This window comes from Filicampus tigris, chromosome 22 (assembly GCF_054856515.1).
Source record: "Filicampus tigris isolate MCC_2025a chromosome 22, RoL_Ftig_1.0, whole genome shotgun sequence".
In the NCBI taxonomy this organism is placed as follows: domain Eukaryota; kingdom Metazoa; phylum Chordata; class Actinopteri; order Syngnathiformes; family Syngnathidae; genus Filicampus; species Filicampus tigris.
Genome location: NC_141238.1, coordinates 3,255,243 through 3,275,617, shown reverse-complemented (window position 1 = coordinate 3,275,617; position 20,375 = coordinate 3,255,243). Strand labels below are relative to the sequence as shown.

At 42.2% G+C, this 20,375-nt stretch overlaps 2 protein-coding genes across 8 annotated transcripts in view; one reads left to right on the top strand and one right to left on the bottom strand.

Moving 5' to 3' along the window:
* mkln1 (muskelin 1, intracellular mediator containing kelch motifs) overlaps positions 1–20,375 on the bottom strand; it is a 144,319-nt gene that overhangs the window by 2,632 nt on the left and 121,312 nt on the right. For 6 of the 7 annotated variants that reach the window (XM_086022069.1, XM_086022070.1, XM_086022073.1 and 3 more), the window contains 5 exons: positions 20,167–20,281; positions 19,739–19,878; positions 18,918–19,020; positions 18,769–18,823; positions 15,067–18,017 (listed from right to left, as the gene is read on the bottom strand). In XM_086022069.1, the coding sequence (XP_085878195.1) occupies positions 17,896–18,017; positions 18,769–18,823; positions 18,918–19,020; positions 19,739–19,878; positions 20,167–20,281 (535 nt within the window). In that variant the 3' untranslated portion in view covers positions 15,067–17,895. Of the gene's footprint in view, positions 1–1,470; positions 1,515–6,091; positions 6,478–7,454; positions 7,630–13,295; positions 13,491–15,066; positions 18,018–18,768; positions 18,824–18,917; positions 19,021–19,738; positions 19,879–20,166; positions 20,282–20,375 lie in introns of those variants that run through there. The other variant, XR_015084662.1, reaches the window with a different exon arrangement.
* Positions 3,594–14,992, top strand: podxl (podocalyxin-like). Its single transcript, XM_086022079.1, has 8 exons — positions 3,594–3,975; positions 10,756–11,340; positions 11,454–11,659; positions 11,795–11,818; positions 12,253–12,385; positions 12,539–12,582; positions 12,669–12,788; positions 13,299–14,992. The coding sequence occupies exons 1-8, from the start codon at positions 3,933–3,935 to the stop codon at positions 13,494–13,496; spliced, it is 1,353 nt and encodes a 450-aa protein (XP_085878205.1). The 5' UTR covers positions 3,594–3,932; the 3' UTR covers positions 13,497–14,992.

Here is a 20,375-nt window from a genome sequence, read left to right as displayed (position 1 = left end):
TGGTACCAGGCCTCTGATAAGAAGGTGTGGAGTGTTCTGCATCCAATCATTACTCGGCGCGTCCTCCCACACTGCACATCGCAGCAAGTGTTACAGGACTGTTTGCTGATTAAGTATTTGTAATTCTCATTCAACATGTGCCAAAGCATCGAGACACTCTCACCGAAGTGCCATTGAAAACAGTTCACCTTTAACTTAACCTGTGAGAATTGTATTTATTTTTGAGGCACAACATACAACAGTGGAAAACAACATGAAATCAAATTCAGACCCTTTGTCAACAAATGTGACAAAAAGAAGTCATACATAAAAGCAGCACCAATTCAAGGTTACACTTTGTCGCTGTCCTGTGAAAAACACACATCCAATTTTGTCTTTTTTTTTTAATTTTCACATTAATGGGTTGTCTGTAACGCGTAAAAATGAAAAAGGAAAAATGGACATAAGTGTTTTTCACAGGACAGCGACGATTTGCTACTGCAAACCATACAGGTGCATATAGGTGACATAATGGGTCAAAACTGTGTGAAACTGGACTGACGGTCAGTCAGTTTGGCTACAAGGCCACACGTTGGGGTGCGCGCTTTGGTTTGACTCATACTTCTGAAAACTAAATTTCATTTAACTGTCACTTGAAACCTGCGCAATGGGTTACCCCTCAAACGGATTCATTCCAGTTGCATCCGAAGAAAATAACATCACATGACAATTGGATTGACTGCATTTTGGGGTGCATTAGCACACGCATAAACCAGTGATTCCCAAATAATGTGCTGTGCGGGACGAATGGTTGTGCAATGAGAAATGATCCAATTGCATTTCTTTGGTCCAAAAATGATCCATTTACAGCATGTAATGCAGATTTGTTCAACTCTCGACGCCAGTGACATGTAGTGACAGCTCTTCCACTAGATGGCAGAATGTGCAATTCACTCCGGCACCCACTTTTCGCGGCATCTTTGTTGGGAAACCCAACAGCCAACATTTGAAAGTCAAGTGTTGTGTGTGCTTAGGCTGACTGAATTGTTCCTTTAAGAGGCACTCTAGATGTATGGACAAAAAGTAGCCACTCTAGTCTGGACTGACTGACCAAACCTGGCTCTGGGAAAACTTCCCAAGGAACAGGACCGCTCAATTCTTTCACCCAAATCCCCTTTTGAGACATACAGTCTAGTGGAAAGCAATATGTTTGCATCTCAAAACATGTCGGGGAGTGATCCAAGAAAGAGTGGAAGGGCACGTCGGGTGTTTGAGTGATGGGATGACAAACGGAGGAAGGGAGCGAGGGAAGGATGTGTCATATCATTTCCGGAGAGAGTGAGCTTTGTGTCTCGTTTTAGTTGTGACTCCTGAGTCATGACCATTTTTGAAAACAAACACAAACCTAACATGTCAATATCAATGCTACAAAAGACAGTTCTTGTCCTCATATTAGTGGAACTGGCTTATCACATAATGATGTTGTCTTACCTTGCTTTTGCTCTTGGTGTGTTTTACTGGTGTGATGGCTTCCACTGCAGAACAGGGCAGAGACACAATAACACTGGAATCATTCATTATTATTTACTGTACATAATACTGACCAAGAAAATACAACATAAAAAGAAAAGAGAGGAACTTGAAAAAAAGCCGATTCTTAGATGAGGCACAGCTTGGGAGAGGGCGGGACTGACAAGAGCACAGGTGATCGAAGAAGAACATTAACAAATGACATATAACTCACAGTTGTAACATTTCTCTTACATATTATATATACATACATATACAGTATACACATATACATTATTATATACACATATAGACATTATTACACACACACACACACACACACATATTTTTATACGATGGAATTCTATTGATTCCATGAATAATTTCAAGCCCATTTCTTACCACTGACAATCTTTTTTTTTTGGACCCGACTTGAGGACACTGATGGAACAAAGTGTCACCCTACGGACGTCAGTGGATCTGGATTTGTTTATACACACAAACTAGTGGCATCGGGCCCTTCCCTCTCATGTCCGGCGTTGGAATTCCTCACTTGTGAGCTCAACCGCTCCATCCCGTCCAACTTTTCTGTCCTGTACCCCCCCTCGTGCCCACACCACACCCAGTCCTCATTAGCCTGCTACAATGACACAGGCATGTTAAGAATGTGGCGCATGCACATCCACACAATCCTCCTAGCACCTTCTGGTTCGTCTTGAGATCCCCCAAATCACCCCACCCAAGACTCCTCCATATCTACCCCTCCGACCAATGTCTGGTGCTCCTCAGAGTCTCTATCAGTGTTGTGAAACGGTACCAATCGCAGAGCGGTAGCATCCAAATCCGACCCATAATTTCATGCTGTCTTCTTGTTTCGCTTAGTAGTGAATTTATTGTGAGCATACGTCTTGGGGTAACAGACTTATCATTATCATGCCATGATTCAAACTCTCGGCTCACCTTTTGGGACTTGTGTTGAATTTATCAGTGGGGAATTTATCCTTTGTATATTTGTTTGTAACTTCAATCGAAGTTTGATATCAGACGTTTTCATCGGTTTTTAGGGTGAAGAATGACATTCAACATTGGGCAAGCCTTGCGTTTTAATGAATGCAAAACAAACATGTCATCATAAATAATCCCGTTTGGTTTGCTGTTTTTATGTTTACTTTTAAAGGAAGGCTATATTGCAACATTGCCTTCAAATGAAGGCAATGAAACTGGGTATCGTTCAGAACTTCTTATCCCTTCTTTTTACATCCCACTTCTAATGAAGGCACAACACGTACAGCCCGGGCCTGTTTCATGTGTGTGTGTCCATGTCTGGGGAGAGAAGTGACTGGGATAAGATCAGGGGTGTGGAAGTTTTCCTGGCCATTTCCTGCCACTACATCGGTTATTTAATAATGGCAGGGGGGGGGGGGGGGGGGGGGGGGGCAAGAAAAAGAAGGAAAAAAAGCTTCAAAGATTGAGATTTGAATGATACGAGAAGAAGTCACAACTTGGGCATTGGTGTTTCACTTTGTCCTGTCTACGTGACATTTCCCAGGTACATATTCACATATCAATTGAAAGCCATGCTAAATTTTATGGTCAAATGTGATCAATTAAGCAAAACGTATCGTCTATTTTTGAAGGCTACGCTTGTTTGTATCAGTTTTGGTCATTTGTTTTCTACTATCGCAGTTGGTATGGCTGCCCCACTTCAATTCAAGCCTACCTCAAGTACAAGTTAACACTCCAGAGAGTGACAGACAAAGCAGGCAAAGAAATGAGCTTTGAAGTCCATCACGTTAGCTGTTAGCTGCATTTTCACACTATTCACAACTCTGTATGCTGATGAAACATTTTTGGAACACACACTATGTCCCGTGTTTCTATCCAAATGTCAAAAGTTGACAACGCTGACTTTCCCTTGATCAAACGCTCGCCGCTGATGTGACTTCACCCCTCGGCCTTGATGTCACGCACCATTTTGGGAGCGGAGGACCTCATTGTCTCACCGTTTCCTTTGTTATTCAAAATGCCGCGCCTGGATTGGCCCGCGCTCTTGATAAGGGAGGCAGCCATGGTTCAGGGATGGCAATGAGCGGCGCTTTATTGCTAGACCGAGGGCCGCGTCGAGCACAATAGCAGCCAGCAGCGAAAGGGAGAGGGAGGGAGCAAGCGCAGCCAAGGAGACCGCAGAAAAACTCGTCCCCCCCCCCCACCCAAATCCCCATCTCTGCAAAGAGGACCGGGGAAGCAAGAATGCACAAACGCATTCTTGGCTTTCACTTTTAAGGAAGAAAACACAAAAGGCCTGCGCGGCGAGATCATTTACTTTAAATTGGAGGAGAAAGGCGTGACAGGACGGCACGGCTCCAGTTTTAGCCCACTTGAAAACTCATCCACTGCATGAATGATAGCTACATCTGGGAGAAGAAGAAGAACGCACAAGTAGGATGGGAGCCACCTTGAGGATCACGTGTCTGCTGCTTTCACTTAGTGAGTACATGTTGAGTTTTTACTCATTTTTTTGTATTCATGCAAAAAAAAAAAAAAAAAGTAGAGGATGCACTTGGAGTCACTTTGGTGTCATCACTTGTACAGTGCTCACCCAAAATGAGCTTGTATACTGCAATTTATTTTACCTTTTAAAAATATTGAACAAACAGAATCAGCAACACTTATATTATTTTTGCTAATTAAAATAAAAATAATTAAATTGACTCAAAACGTTATTAGTGTGCATTTAGGGTACAGTTAGCTATTCATTTAAATTACAATCATATTAAAATATTCAAATAGGGAAATTAAATTAAATGTATTACAGTACATATTAATTAAATGCTACATGTAGTCATTTAAATCACTAACAATGTACATTCATTCATTTTTGAAAAACAAAATGATCAAATGTTGACTGTAGCCATGAAAGCTAATATAAATAAAATTCTATTAAACTGATTGCACTACATTACATTAAATGAATTCAATGTTGCATACATTTAAAAATACATACAAAAATAATTGAAAATGTATTCATCTAAATGGATTGAATTTAATAAATGAAATGCTCAATTAAATTAAAATGGCTCCCAGTGCCTTAATGCTACAATTATGAATTTGTATCGTATTAGGAGAGACTTTCCAAACAGACAAATTGGTTAAATAAGGTCACCAAAATACACATTTTACCCAGAATTACAAACTAAGGGATTTTAAAATTAAATACAAAAAATACTTCCCCGCACGCCAGAAAATTGAATGAAAATGTGTTAAGTGCCACAGCTTGAGAAAGAAAAACACAAAAAAACCCCACCACTGAACGCTATGTAAGGTTAAAAGTAGCACACAATGAAGTGAATGCTTATGCCCAAGTGAACACAGCAGCAGTAGAGCATCGACAACAACAATGGTTGGTTTACAACTTTGAGGACATGGGCAGCAAATCTATGGTGCAAGAGCATTAACCGGTGATGCAATTTGCAAACATGAAAATCACAAATGCCCACAGTATAAATTGGCGAGGTTCTTTTGGATCACTTTGTCCATTGAACAGCTTCTTTTGTCAATTGTCTGGCTATTTTCTGCCTTCATGTCGGCGCTATGCAATCAACACAAAGGTCATTGCAATCATATCTGAAAGCACAGACAGTAGGAGCTAGGAGCTGAAACATCTGCCCCCAACAAGTGAAGGGATTCTCACCACACACACCACTTACACACACACACACACGGAGCTACAGAGTCTAGAAGGAGCTTGAATAATGAAGTAGACCCATGACCTCCCTCCCTGGCTGCAAGTAAAGAGATTTTCCTTTAATTATGCACCTGCCTCAGCCATCGCACTATGTGAATTCAAATGGGAGCTTTTCTTTTTGCGCCCTGGGAAAAGCAACGTGTGACACAGCGCACTGCCCTCCCCCCTTCCCTGATAGAAGAAAAAGTCCATCGAAAGCCTGTCAGCACAATACAAACTCCTAAAAATAGAAAGGAGTGTGTGAAAATGCATGGCTGGGTGTGTATTTGTAACTTGTGCAGGACGACAAACATTTACTGTAGGTTTTTGGGGGACTCAAAGTACATCACTAAGACAAGAAGATTCAAAATGCCCTACCTTACAAATTATACGACAATATTTGTCTTCTATTATCATTATATAGTCTATTATGAATCTACTCACCTAACCCAATATGGTTCCCGCTCATTGAGAGCTACTGTACATTTACTTGGGACACCTTGGTGCATAAAAGCATCTTGCATGTACCAGATACTGTATGTTACTGTCGTATTACCTCTGCCGAGGAACTTATAATAGGTTATAGGGCATCAAAGTCAATTGTGGCTCCACTCAAATAAGCAAATATGGTTCAAATTGCCAAATGGCGTTCTGTGGCTTTACAGTGAATAGACAGCAGCATGTTCTTGTTGAATTTCGACCTCTGCCTATGACGTTGTACCAGGGTGGAGTCAAAGGGCCACTTTGTTTGTTTGTTTGTGAGCAGAATGACACAAATAACTAGTTTTAACCAGAGTGTTGAGTGAGTCTGCGCTTTTGTCACTTTCACCTGATGCCATTCAATGCTCATATTTGATGTCAAAGCAGCTTTTTACTTACATCCAAAACGCGCTTGACTCAGTTGAAACAGTTGGATGTGGGCTGACAGGAAGGGGGAGCATCATTAGTTATCAGTCCTCACCAGGACTTCCTAACTCCACGCCGTCAGGGCCGCCAGTCCTCTGCGTTTGGCTGCGAGTTGTGACCTGTGCATTTCCTACAAGATAACAAGCGGCCCAGGTTCCAGGGGAGACACTGCCTGCTTTGGCACATTGGTTTGGTGTCTTTGCTGGCCGGTGAGCATGGGAGAGAAGTGAGAACAATAGGTGGAGGGTGGGGGCGTGGGGTAATACTTTCTATCAACATCCTGGTTCCCAAGGAGGGTGTGGTGGCAGGAGATGGCCTTGAGCCGCCTTCTCTTGCGCCGAGGAACCTTTCCATGTGGCCTGCACGATGGAGTAAACAACAAAAAAAAGGAAAGGTTTGTTGAGTTGAATTGCGATACCACTCCGGAACAAAATGTTACATTAACTGACTACTTTGAGTTAGTTACGAGAACATAATTGTGTTTGTACTGACAGTAATTTCTTCTACTGTCGAAAGCTTATTTTTTCTTCTTCTCAATATTGATGAGTTTGAGCATCTTGCCTGTACTGTATACGTTTTTGTACCTCTGCCAAGGAAGTTATAATACTTTACAGGCACTCTAGGTCCATTGTGATTGCGCTGAAGAAACCAAATACGGTTCCTTTTCCTTTTGAGATGGATTTCATAGGGACACTTTTATAGCTCTAAGTGTGTCCAAGCATCCTGCATGAATATGTTTTTGTATTATTACCTTTGCAAGGGAAGTGATTTTAGGTTAGGGGCATGCTAGGTCTGACAGACACCATATACATATGCACATAGGCACGCTAAGTCCATTATGACTGCAGTAGCCAAGTATAGTTCCTTGCCTTTTCAGCTACAATGCATTTCTACCTTAACGTGGACATTTTGAGAAGTATTCAAACATCTTGCAAATACACATTTTTGAATCACCATGGCCTATAAAGTGATAATGAAAAGTGATAATAATTATGACTCTTCTCAAGTACACCCTACTTTCATACTTTAGTAGGATTAGTTCATTTTAGCATTAGTGTGTTCTAACCATAACCCAAGCTCCATGAACACTTAGTCAGCCATCAGAGGCAATGGTATCAGTGCTGCTTTTCCCTCCATCTCGACTCGCCAGAAGTCCATTATTTCGGAATCAAACTGTTTTGACAAAAAAAAAAAAAAATAAAATAAAAAAATAAAGGAAGAGCTCACGACCCCAAACCGTATACATATATTTGACTTCCTTGTGAGTTTTAATTGATGACACATTGTGTCTTTTGAAGACGTAGAAACAGCAGTTTGCCATTTCATGACAGATCACCTGTGCTGTAAGCCCACATTCTTCTCTTGCATGCTACTATCCTCTCCCAGGTGTCAGACATTCATCAGACGCTGCGACTGGTACAGACTCGGACCTCCTCTGCGCCACATGGTGTCCGCCTTGTTTTCGTTCGCTCTTTCTAATCTGCCTCATCATAGCACGTCAACTCCTCCTCCTGGTTGCAACATTCATCAAAACAGACCGTGGCTTGTGTTCAGTTAGCCATGTACCGACCGCGTGATACATGCATACATTTTTCAAGGTCGCGTGATACATGCATACATTTTTCAAGGTTAATCAGATAAATGCATTTTTTAAGTGACACTAAAGATTCACTTCTAAACTCATAACTTCTATTGGAGAGGTGTAACAGTGAACTTTTATCATTAATGCACCCCGACGCTTGTGTAAATACACATACCAGTCTGGTTTCCAAGGACGTGAAGTGTGTTGTTAGTGGATAATGTGTGTCTAAGTGTGTGTGTGTGTGTGGCCGGTCATTTCCATTTGGCAGTTAAATTTACAGCGGCTCTTCATGTTCTCTCCTCTGACCCTCCTCCCTTTCACTTGTCTCGCTCTTTATTCCCACCGACTGCATTCACGCCTCCTCACCTCCCAACGCCGCACATTGGCAAGACCCCTCCCTTATCCGGCTTCCACGCGGTGCCCCCTCACAATGGCGCGCCGGGCTGAATTAGCTCTCTTTGGCGTAGCGAGGCCCAGGGAATCGACGCATGGGCGCACGTGGGGGCTCTTTGTGTGGGGTGTCGCCAAAGTAATGGGGAAGATTTGTCCCACCGGCTCTTTTTGGAGCGCATTGTTTCAAGCAAGTTGTGATCAGTTCAGGGCTGCAGTCCTTGGCAAGGTGGACAAACGACTAGTTGGCTGGCAGACAAACACACTCGTAAATGTGTCCGATTTGTGGATGTAATGTCTTCCTGAACCGCTCACTCCGCTTTCACGCCTTTGGAGGCTCACGCTTTTCACCATATTTAGCATCAAAGAGGTTCAAAATACATAGGAGATACAAAGATAACTCAGGCTGCATTCAGAAAAACAAGCACATTTCCAAGCTGGCTGCAACGGAATGCCATTTAAAGCCTACTTAGAGTATATTTATCTGCATGTATATTTTTTTTATATTAACATTAGCATGAGGGTATCACACAAGGGCTTTTAGTGCTTTGAACTCGCACCTTTTTGACCATATATGTTTGTCTAGTGGTCAAACCTTCAGAATGGTGGATCTGAAGGCCCACCGGTGACCGCAATCATGAGGAATGTGTGGGTGAGGTAAAAACAACCTTGGTGGAGATAGTGGCGGGACCGGGGGCGCTGTCACCCGCAAAGAAACAGATGCGGCGCTGACAGCTGAGGGTCAGTCAGGTGGTAGGGGGGCAAGGCAATTGCAGGAAAGAGAGCGGGAAAACGATATGGATGTTGCTCAACACATTTCAAAAGCAATCACTCAATGGTTGTAGTGCGGTGAAGTTTAATATTGTGTTAAATAAGTAATTAAAATAGTATGATACAAAGACAATATGACTGTCTATCAATCCATCTATACAAAATAGTGTACTGTTCCTTTAAAAGACACCGTGCTTAGCATCATCAGCCAGACAGACACACACACACACACACACACACTCACAAGAGCGGAGGAGAGAACAGATAATTACGACCGAATACAAAAATACTTTACTTTTGGAGACTTGGAAACATTCTACATGGTCGGCAATAAATAAAAGACTTATTTAATGGATCTACGACCGTTTTGATGAGTTTGAAGTTATCTTACCGTACCTTTCTTGTAATGCTACATGTGTGGATGTTACCATCGTAGCTCGGTGGAAATGATGTGTACTAAGCTCACAGTTTTGTCAATGTGATTTATATGGACACATTTATTTGCGCTACGCGACAGAGACAACTTGGATTCCGAGAGGGGGTGGAGGGGGGGGCGACTTATACTCCAGTGCGACTTGCATGTTTTTTTCATCTGTATTATGCATTTTATGGCTGTTGCGACTTGTACTCTGCGTTTTTGAAATTGAAAAATCAACAAATATAGCACACACCTAATAACTTCTAACACGGTCGTGCTGATAACTGTGAGGAAAATATGTAAACGCTCTTGGGGATTCAGTGAGCATCTGTCTCTCCTAGTGAGACTTTGACTACAAATGATGTGCCTGTGCCTGTGCCTGTGCCTGTGCCTGCCTCTACCAGCCTGCACTTGACCAGAACACACGCTTATCAGTGCACTCATGACCCCTTCGCCATGATGATGGATTCGCCGGCTGGGAAATACGTAGCCTTCGGAGCTTCTCCTAAAAGCTAGCATCTACAACTCTGCAGTTTTCAACCTTTCAGACGTCCGTACAGCCGCAACAGAGGCAGCAATGCTGCGATTGGCTGAAAACACATGTCTCTAGCCCTGCTGTGTTGAAAGCAATTGTCACTGTCAGACAAATATTTCAAAACACACGTGGGCTTCGGCTTGAGTGGCCTTTCTAGTTTATTCCGTGCAGGCAATACGTGAGCTTGGATGAATCGGAGGCTCAGAACACAGTACAGTACATCAGTCCCCGACATGTTTCCAAAGTGAATAAATGAACAACTTCCCAAACTTATGAATAATTTGATTAAAAATGGCAACACGTTTTCAGACTAGGCCACCTGTAGATATCATGGCAAAAAAAGCCGTACTGTTCTACAGTGGGGGAGCAGTGGCTTGCTTGCATGAGACCAGTCAACCCTTAAACACAGGCTCATTTAAACTATGACATTTGTTAGTGATGAATACAAACATAAGAAATATATATCTGTATTTACAATGTTTCAATAGTGTGTTCATGACTTCTTGAAGACACTGAAGTAAGTTTGTGCCAAGGTGATGACATCATGTACATTGAATGCCGTTCATCATGGCTAATTGTGCCGTAATATGTCATCAGTGGGTTTGTGCGCGGGATAAAATACAATAGATGGGCGGAGGTCACAATCCACAGAGGTGGTGTGGCCAGACGCCATTGTAGCGCAGACGTGGATTGACCGCTGCTCCACACAAAAACACACACACAAATATATACGAAAAGGCAGTGGACTGTATAGGTGTGGTGCTTCCAAATTGATTGTGTACAACATCCTGGCCTGGTCACTATAAATAGAGCAACACAGGAAGATGGATGGCTGAGGCGTTGAATGTTCATATTTCTGTTTTGATATTTGAACGTGCTTTTGTTTGTGTCTCTCAGTGCCCCATTAACCCCATGTGATGTGTTGTTACTCTTATTTTTAGATCTCTTATGCCACAAAGCGCGCTCAGACAACACGAGTGCAGCTACCGGAGTCACTGTAGCCAAGGACGCTCCCACGCAAGGGATGACTGCTACGCCCAGCAAAGTGCCAACCGTTGTCAGCATAACCGCAATACAGGCTGTAGTAGAGCCCGTTACTGAGAAACCACAAATTGTAGCGTCGACAAATGGCCACATAGGTATGGTGACGCGGGCTTCGGCGGCTTTATCAACGGCTTTACTACCGGTCACCTTACCTGCCCTCAATACGGCGCCCGCTGGCAAAGCAACGCCAGCGACGGCACAACCGCAAACAGACAGCCCCGTTGATGCTGGCATCTCCAACGCACCACCCACTGTCAAGAGCGCGACCCTCGCCCCGATCATCACGACGGCCCCATCCGCAGCCACCCTTACAGTCGCGACAATGGACAGCACACAAGCACCTGCCCCAAGCGAAAAAACACTTGACGTCCTCACGGATACACCGACGACCAAAGTGTCCGCAGGTGGCACTACGGCGAATCGTCAATCCGCCACGCGAACCACCGTCATCGTCACGACAACTCAACAGGACGTCAAAGCAGGTAAGGCCATTATAAAGTCACTACAACGTTTTTGGGGGGAGCGCTTCATCCATGATAACAGTTCACATACCAAGAATCCATTTTTAATCCAATTCAATGTATTAACACTGCAGAAAAAGGCACTGTGACGAGCCCCCAACAGACAGTGACTTCATGGACCACCAAACCAGCGGTGGGAGAACAAACCACCCCGAGGTCAACCATCCTGCCCTCGACTGCCCCATCCGCTGTTGTAACCACAAGTGTGACCCCTGGCGCCACGTCCTCAAAAATAACCACCACGGCCACAGCAACGCTTGCTTTTCCAAAGAGGTTTTCGGTAAGATGGGGCAGTTAGTTAGTTAGTTGGTCAAGGAAAAAAAAAAGTCATTTTTGGTAGTACATGTTCAAAATCCAACGAAATGCGAACTGTATTCGACTAACATGCAATACTGTGCTTTCTTTCATTGTCTAGTACTCGCTGAACAATGGACAAGAGGTAGGCATTGTTCTTCTATCTCATTGTTCTCCGCCTATGATCTGGGCGGCTCAAGACGAAGCTGGGCTGTGTAATAATTAAAGACGTTGTCTCTACCTACAGGAGACTAAGTTCATATTCAATGTCATTCATCATCCTTCACGGTACAATGATAGATTTGACAGATGTCTGGAACAAAGCGAAAGCTGAGCAAAACTGCAACTTTGGTCAAAAACACCATCCAGGCAAAGTAATTATTGCCATATCAATCCACCAGGTCTAAATCTCACAGATTTCTTGAAATCGCTCTCCTGTGAAATGACAACAGTGGCGTTATCCCACTCTAGTTCTCAGTGCCTCATTATTTCGGGTGCATGTAAACGCACTCGCAGTTCCTGACCCATGCAGCCCTCCTGTGTATCTCTACAACGATTTTCCTAATTCTGCCCATTTAGAAGGAGGAGGAGAAGGATCTAGTGGAGGTGTGCAGGCGCCTCATGGGCAACCTGAAGGACGGAAATTGCACATTGACGTGGCGCCACCATAAAGGCAAACTTATCTTCGACTGTGTGGAGATCAACGGCAAAGGTACTGCAGCCTCCATCTAGCCACTACAGAATTGCTCTTCTCAAATCTAACGCCTGCTACACTCGTTGAAAAAATGCCGTGGGCTCCCAATTCAGGAAAACAGGAAGCAAATAGTATACAGTATAGACTTTTCTTTCTTTTTGTCTGTTTCAGTGAAAACAGCCCTGGCAACTCAGTATTACGAGGAAATTACAAAGGTGGGTCGGGTACCGATAGTCACAGAGCGAGCACATTTTAGCTTGAAGGTGCCACTAACGTTTGTTCTTTTGCTGTCTACGTGAAGAAACCGACCGACAATAAAACCCTGATTGCAATTTTGTCTTCGTGTGGTGCTCTACTGATTATGATCATCATCCTGGCCGTGTGCGCGTCCCACCACCGCAAGCCTTACAGTGAAAACCAGGTACGTGGGACATTTGTTTGAAATATACAGTATGCTAACAAGCCACCTTCTGAAAAATGCCATATGCATTTTTAGTCACACTTAAAAACATCACCAGTGGTAAGCAATGAATCAAATAAGAAACTATCCATTTTACTTAGAATGTAATTTGATTTACTTGGTTTGAACTGTTTGAGAATGGTGGATTCAGTGCCATTCCAAAATGTCTTCATTGGGGGGGAAAAGAAAAAAAAAAGTTGGATCCCTGGATGTCCTGAATGAAGTGACTATTTTAAATTCGAATGGGTTGAATTTGTTAAGAAATGACTAATGCGCCCAATTTACCTTTTAAAATGAACATCCCAATTGTACATTGATCGCGAGTTCACAACACAAGTCACCCTCGCTGGCAAAGAGAGCATTGTGCCTCCCCGTTGGAACAAATCAAGCAAATGCCTGTTTTTGAGGAAAACCCAGTCCTACATACCATAACTAGCAATGATTGGTAACATGTCCTTTGAAACTCACCAGCAACACCTGACCGAGGAGCTGCACACGGTGGAGAACGGTTACCACGACAACCCCACACTGGAAGTGATGGAGGTGCAGCCAGAGATGCAGGAGAAGAAAATGGCCCTCAACGGCGAGTTCAACAACGACGGCTGGATCGTGCCCATCGACAACCTGCTCAAGGAGGACGTCCCCGACGAGGAGGACACGCACCTGTAGGGAGGGGGCAAGCCTGGCATGGATTAAACACATGACCCCCGATAAAACGGGACTGTGGTGTGGGTATTCACACTGAACTGCTTTGACGCCTGACTTGGACATATAACACAAGTGAGGTTGCACACTGTGCCTTTACACAAGGGTTTTTATACACATGTTCAATATAGTCTTTGTACACACACCAGCTTTTTACAGCCACCGTAAGCTCTGTATCATGACATCTTTGGGACGACTATGTTCTATATTCAAACAATACAGTGGTGCCTTGAAATATGAGTGACCTGTGGGGTTACTGTATATCAGTAAGACGGCATTAGACTGCCCCCCCCAGGTGGCTAAGGCGAGCACACCAGGACTGGCACAATGTTCATTGAATGGAAGCGGGGGGAAAAAACGTGGTGAAAAACCTTTCATTCTTTACATACTATTTAATTATGTCATAACTGCATGTTTTTTTTGAAGTACAATATTAGCGAGCTATTCCAAAAATGTTTGGTCTTTATGGGGGTTAGGCTGGAACGCATTTAAATGTCCATTCATTTCAATGGAACCTATTGAACTCGTATCTGGGGCGCCACTGTATTTAAGTCTGATGACAATCAGGCACTTGATCTCTGTATAAAATTTTACAGCCCAACTAAAAGCTTCTTATTGCTGAACACTGTAAATATCCTCCTATTATTATCATTATACTTACTGCTGATGCTGGACGGTGCAAGTCATTTTTGACCTGAGCACATTTGTTTGAATGTATTCAAATGGTTTCCTTTCCCCTTTAAGCCAACTAATACATCTCAGTTTGAAACAACAGTTATTCCCCAACCATGCATAATTGAAACACCCCTAAAATGTTTATCATTGCCTATAATGTACTAATGATTTAAACTGTACATATACCTCTATTATTACAAAAGAGTTTATCAAACTCGTCTTATTACCCTTAAATATAAATGTCCTACAAATTATTAAATTGGGTGGGGGGGGTCAAGCACCAGAAGTGGCTGTCCATAAATTTCCACTAACAACCCAGGCTAAACTTTGCTCCTCTCTGACATGCAATGCTGGTCTCTCAGTCGAGTATCAATTCAGCATACATCCTTCAGACTTTCCTATTTAGACAGGACTTTGGCACCATCTAGTGGCATCTTAGAAAGAACACAAAACTCAATTTCAAAAAGAACACAAAACTCAATTTCAATTTTCCGGGGAAAAAAAAAATCATCAAAAACGTTAACCCCCACCCCCTCACCTATAGATGAATTTGTTAATAGTGAACTGTGAATATCCAGAGTATTACTGCACCTGTTAATTCATCACCTCCAAGCCGTTTGTGTGTGTGTGTGTGAGAGAGATGTTTCACCAAAGTATGTTCCCATTATTTGTGCTTTTTGTATTTATGGTTTGGTTTGCTGATAGAAGTGAACAGGGGTCTGACACACTGGAAGTTGTAAATTGTTGTCACTACTTTTTGCAAATAAAGATTTCTTTTTTCCACATAGAGGAATTAAAGTGCATTTTGAACAGTTAGTCAAGAGGGAAGGAGAAGAAAGAAGATGCAAAAGTCAGAATATAAGAAAACCTGAACAAAATACAATCTTTATTCATTATTTACATTACGTACAATGCAATACAACAAGGCTTTCTACACATTCCACAGAGAAGTGCTCACAGATCGGACAGTACCACACTCAGAACTCCACGGTTCCACCCAGGGCTCGAGATGATGATATGGGACAGTGAGGAGGAAATTAAACAGTAATATTTGGCATCGCTTTTAAAGAAAAGGTGCTTTCGATTTTTTTTTTTTTTAATATATAATTATTTATGACATGTCGTCTTTTCCCAGCCACACGGCAACACGCACGCACGCACGCACGCACGCACGCACCCTGTTCCAACACAAAACATGACCAGTGTTAATGTAAAAGATGCACATGGTGGAATCAGCAGCTCCCATTACTTGGTGTAATGACGACAAGTCATCAATGCAGTAAACAGGCGCCTTTCTGTATGCATCAATGCCATTCCCAGAAAGGACTATCAGGGCCACGCTGAAATAGGCAATGAGAATTACTGTAAGTCATAGAATTACAAGAAAAAGTCTAAATCTTGCGGAAAATTGAACTCAAGGGTGTACAAGTTTTTTCGATGACAAATTTTTTATTTTGGGAGAATGTTTAAATCAGGAGGGAAAAAAAGTATTTTTATGATAGAGCTATAAAATCATGAAAACAAATATTTAAAGAAAAGTTTCATTTTACTAGATGAAGTCATAATAGTGAATTAGAGCAAATTTTTTGGGTCTCACAACGACACTACTTAACCTTTTCTTGCATTTTTTTCCTTTTCACCATGGCCCAGATATTCCTTTTCACATTTAATAATTCCCTCCCATAATGCAGAAGATCCACACTATCAATTCCAAACCACATTGCGCATCTTCTGAAGTCATCAAGCGCAACCGAAAAGCACCAAACAATTTTATTCAAGTGTTTCTAGCATGAAGAAGACGACAAAAAACAATGGTCGGAAGGGGGCGCTTGGGGACTTTTGCTTGTGTCGTCTTATTATTACTACAAAGCTTTAATTTGCACTACACAACTCAGTTAAGGGCTTATCATTACACACGCGAAAACTAAGGGCATGAATCTTAACTCTTTCCCTGTAAATTTCCACTATGCTGGTATTTGAGGCATAAATGACAACCAAACATTTATTGTATGTAATAACAATTTTCTTTTTCCAAATTGGAGATGTCCCAACTAGAATAACTAAGAGAATGTAAATGAATGATTGCATCAAAAAAGTGGGCTTAGTTGGTTAAGAAAAAATGCGGGCACAATGCCCCAAATTTTTTTTCCCACCCAAAAATTCGTTAAAACCGCAGAAATTGGCCAATTTCGCACAAATGCCCAAGTCAAATCATAATAATTTCCCCCAAAAAACGATTAACATTACCATTAATTCTGCCAGTTCTTTTCTGTGCTGCGATACCACCAAAACATGAGGTTGCACATTTGTATTGCATACCTGATTTTTACCAGATCATTTCAAGTCTTCAGTGGGGACGCAAGCACAACCGGGACGCTGAGGCTATGTGGCTAATGGCTAACACACTTGTGAACGCACGCATGCACACACACATTAACGCAGCAGTTATAATAGTGGGGGTTTTTTTTTTAGGTGTGTGGGGGGGGATAAGAGTACACCAGAGATTATTGCATGTGTGGACCACCTTAGCTAATGCTGCATTTTCTCAAATGGTGGCCGCCCCTCAAACTGACACCGCACCCCAATTCGTCAGCACTGCGTCATCCTTACAAGAAATGTCTCCCCTTAGCTCATTGTGGGGGGAATCAATCGAACTGCTGGCTCCATTCTGAATGCTGTTGATGAATTTAAGTGGAAGATTTAAAAACAGTCCAAAACAGCATTTGGCTACAAAGACACAGATAAATGTCTGCCCCTATGCTACACATTGAGAAAATGAGTTATTACATGGCGACAACGATTTTTTTCAAATATTTTTTAAGCTTTGAATTGAATGACAGTTTCCCATGTCAATTGGATTCAAGATCAATCAAAACCGATAAACTGGGGTGTGGTTCTTAAATTCTTAGTTGACAATTACTGAGATTTAATAAAACAATGCCAGGCTTACACAAGAGTATCCAGGAGGGCATCTTATATGATGCTGATCTAAATAAGATGTTTCTTCGCATGAATAAAGGTTTTGTTCAATAAGTGCCATCCTAATTCTTCCATTTCAGGTTCTGATTCTGGTTGAAACTGTATTTCATCCACATACCGTGACACTACTAAATAGCTATCAATATAATCCTTTTAGAATTTTTTGAATCAGTTGACCTTTTTTTTATTTTTGCAGATGATGCATTATCATGATAGGTGGTATATAAATTTATGAGCTTTACTGTATTTTACTCTACCACAGACCAGCCCTTCATTGACACCCACTGCCTCTTTGTAGAGATGGTGGAGGATGCCGATTGCAGAAAATACTAGGTGTCTTGTGTTCTACCAAGTGCAATCAATGAAAGTTTTTTCACTCAAAATGTAGTAGAATTGGACATGGTTAACTAGGAGTATGGATGCAAATGACCGAGTGGAGAGAGGAAAAAAAAAAACTTTGGCAGTTGGTCGTCACGCGCACACTCACACATACACCATACCACTCTGGTAAACACAGTGTTGGCTAGACGTGTCACAGTTTCAGGGTGGCAGCAGCAGATTGTGGCATAAAATGGTGGTAGGGACAAGATATTAGAAATAGACAGTACCTGGTGTCTCTCGCTCCATCTTCCTCCTGTGTCTTTGCATTTTTGTCCAGCGGGCGAGGTGGTGGCATGTCACAAGGCCGGGGGAGGGCACAGAGGGAAGGTTAAAGTGTAATGAGGTCCACCAGGTTGCCCTTCGGCGGCGTCATGCTGTCGGGGAAGAAGTTGACGAGTGTGTCGAAGAGCTGCGTGCGCTGGGCATACGTCTGGTCCACGTCTGAGAAACCTGGGGGACATTTAACATTTACCGAACATTTAACACCGCAAGTACCAAAAGGGAAGTTTAAACAGTTAATACCATTTGTGTAAAGTGCTAGAGCATATGTTTGTTTGCCCATGGTAGCACAACTTAGGTGTTATTCAGGCTAGTATGCTAGCTCACACCATTGATAAGCCTCACGTGAAAGTGGTTTGTTTGTGCTGAATAATTGAACGACTGAAGAGTTTATGCAATATAGGTGAATGATTGAGTGGATGGTAGAAGCATGGTGTTGCTTCTTTATGAACCTCTGTGTTTGGAGTGCTTTGCTTCAATCAATTACAAACCATTTTGGGGTGGGCGTCAATTATTTGGCAGTTTTTTGTTATTTGTGGCAGGGCTCAGTCCCTGTGGGGGTCCACTGTAAGGTACTTTAAATACACATTTATCAATTTATTTTTAATCCTCTGATCATCTGGCACATGTTCCTTTTGTAAGAATCAAACGTGACGCCAACACATAGCAGGGAGGGTAAAGATGAAAAATGTGATCACTGTAGAAGCAGAAATGGAACTTCTAGTTCCCGAGTAAAGTATAAGCAACACAATCAACTAGAATTACGCAGAGCTGGGCATCGCCGAACCGTCACAAAGTTCCCGTCTGCATATTATATGCTGCATAATGACAATACCACTGACTACCTCTAGGCAGTTATCTCGGTACACATTCAAAAGTCTAACAAAGGATGTAGTAAAAAAAAATAAGTCTGGAGTATTACCCAGGGGGATGAAGTCATTACTGGACTTGAACAGAGCTGAGGGCAGGAGCTGGAACTAGAGCGCAACATGAATTGTCATCTCACACAGGAACAAAGTTAAAACAGTGTTTCAACAATAAAACTATCTGCAGAGAAAATAAATCGAGTACCTCTTTGGTCTCCTCGGGGTCTGTGTGGTCCACAGTGAGTGACAGGTCATCCTGCAGGTATTTGAGCGCACTCAGTGGCTCTGATTGCGCTTTCTCTTCAAACCTGGCCACACACAAAGACATCTGTGGTGCTGCGGTTCTGATAGCCACTAGATGGCAGCTGAATCCCTCGAAATGAATGCTGACGTTTTGGATCCCAACTGCAGAGGTGGGCAAGCTTGTGCTGAAGGGCCATTGTTTTTTTTTTGTGTTTTATAACAGAACTACTGTTGGCCGGTCATTCATAAATTAAATAAAAAGTATGTTTTATCTTAATAAAATAATTGCCAGGTTTTGATGGTACCGTTTCGAATTAAATTGTCACTTATAAAACAACGATTCCATAAAATGTGTAAACCTGTTTAATTTGACTTGTTTCTTGTATTATTTACAGTTAATAAATTGACAATTTAACAAAACAAGTGAAATCAAATGTCCATGTACGTGTCATTTTCTTGTATATTTACAATAAATATACAAGCCAATTATTTAATCGAATGAATACAAAAATTAAAAGGTAGGTGTTTTTTAATTGTTCATTTTTTTTTTTTTTTTTATGTTTTTGTTTCTTTATTTTACTACTAGTTTTATTATGTACAGTAAATTCATTTCTTTCATAATTTGCACTTATTTAATGAAAAAATGGAATAGAAAAATGACTCTTGATCATGTCGATGCTTGCTGAACAAGATTCAACAATGCTCCTGGTCAAGTGTGGCACACTTGGTACCGTAATGTCAGAGCACCAGGCGGCGACATGGCTCTGCCCAGCGGCCACAGACCTGTACTTCCTGATGAGATATCTGCAGTGGCGCAGCAGGTACTCCTTGGAGGGTCGACACAGTTTCAGGGACCAGAAGTCATCTAGGCGCATTTTGGGAGAGCAAGACTTGCCTGGGTTGCCGCCAAACAGATAATGCACCTGGGAACAAGCACCAATGACAAACCAGACACTAACAGGGGACTAATTATGGAAAGCGGACGTATTTGTATACCAATAGCTGGGTCTCTGAAGGTACTGTCAACTCATTTAAGTTTGAAATTAAGCCAAAGAGTACATCTCTTACCTGCCCTTTTCTGAAAATGTGTCTGTGAGCAAGCCTTTGTTCTTTATCATAATGCGTAATCACGTTAAAAATGCACGGCAGTTATGTCATGTCATTATTTGCGGTAAATGCTGTGCGGCGGTGCGTGACACAAAACACCATACCTTGTGCATCTCATCGTAGACCAGCTGGTGAGCGAAGCGCGGACATGGCTCCTCCTCCTGCAGGACCTTGCTGGGGTTTTCCTTCACTGCTTGGTCGTTCTTATACACACAGGACCTTGGATATCAACACAAAAAGAAGAGGAAGCTCATTGGCATAAATGAACTATTCCTGAAACACTCAGGGAAAACCTTATAAATACCCACCACAC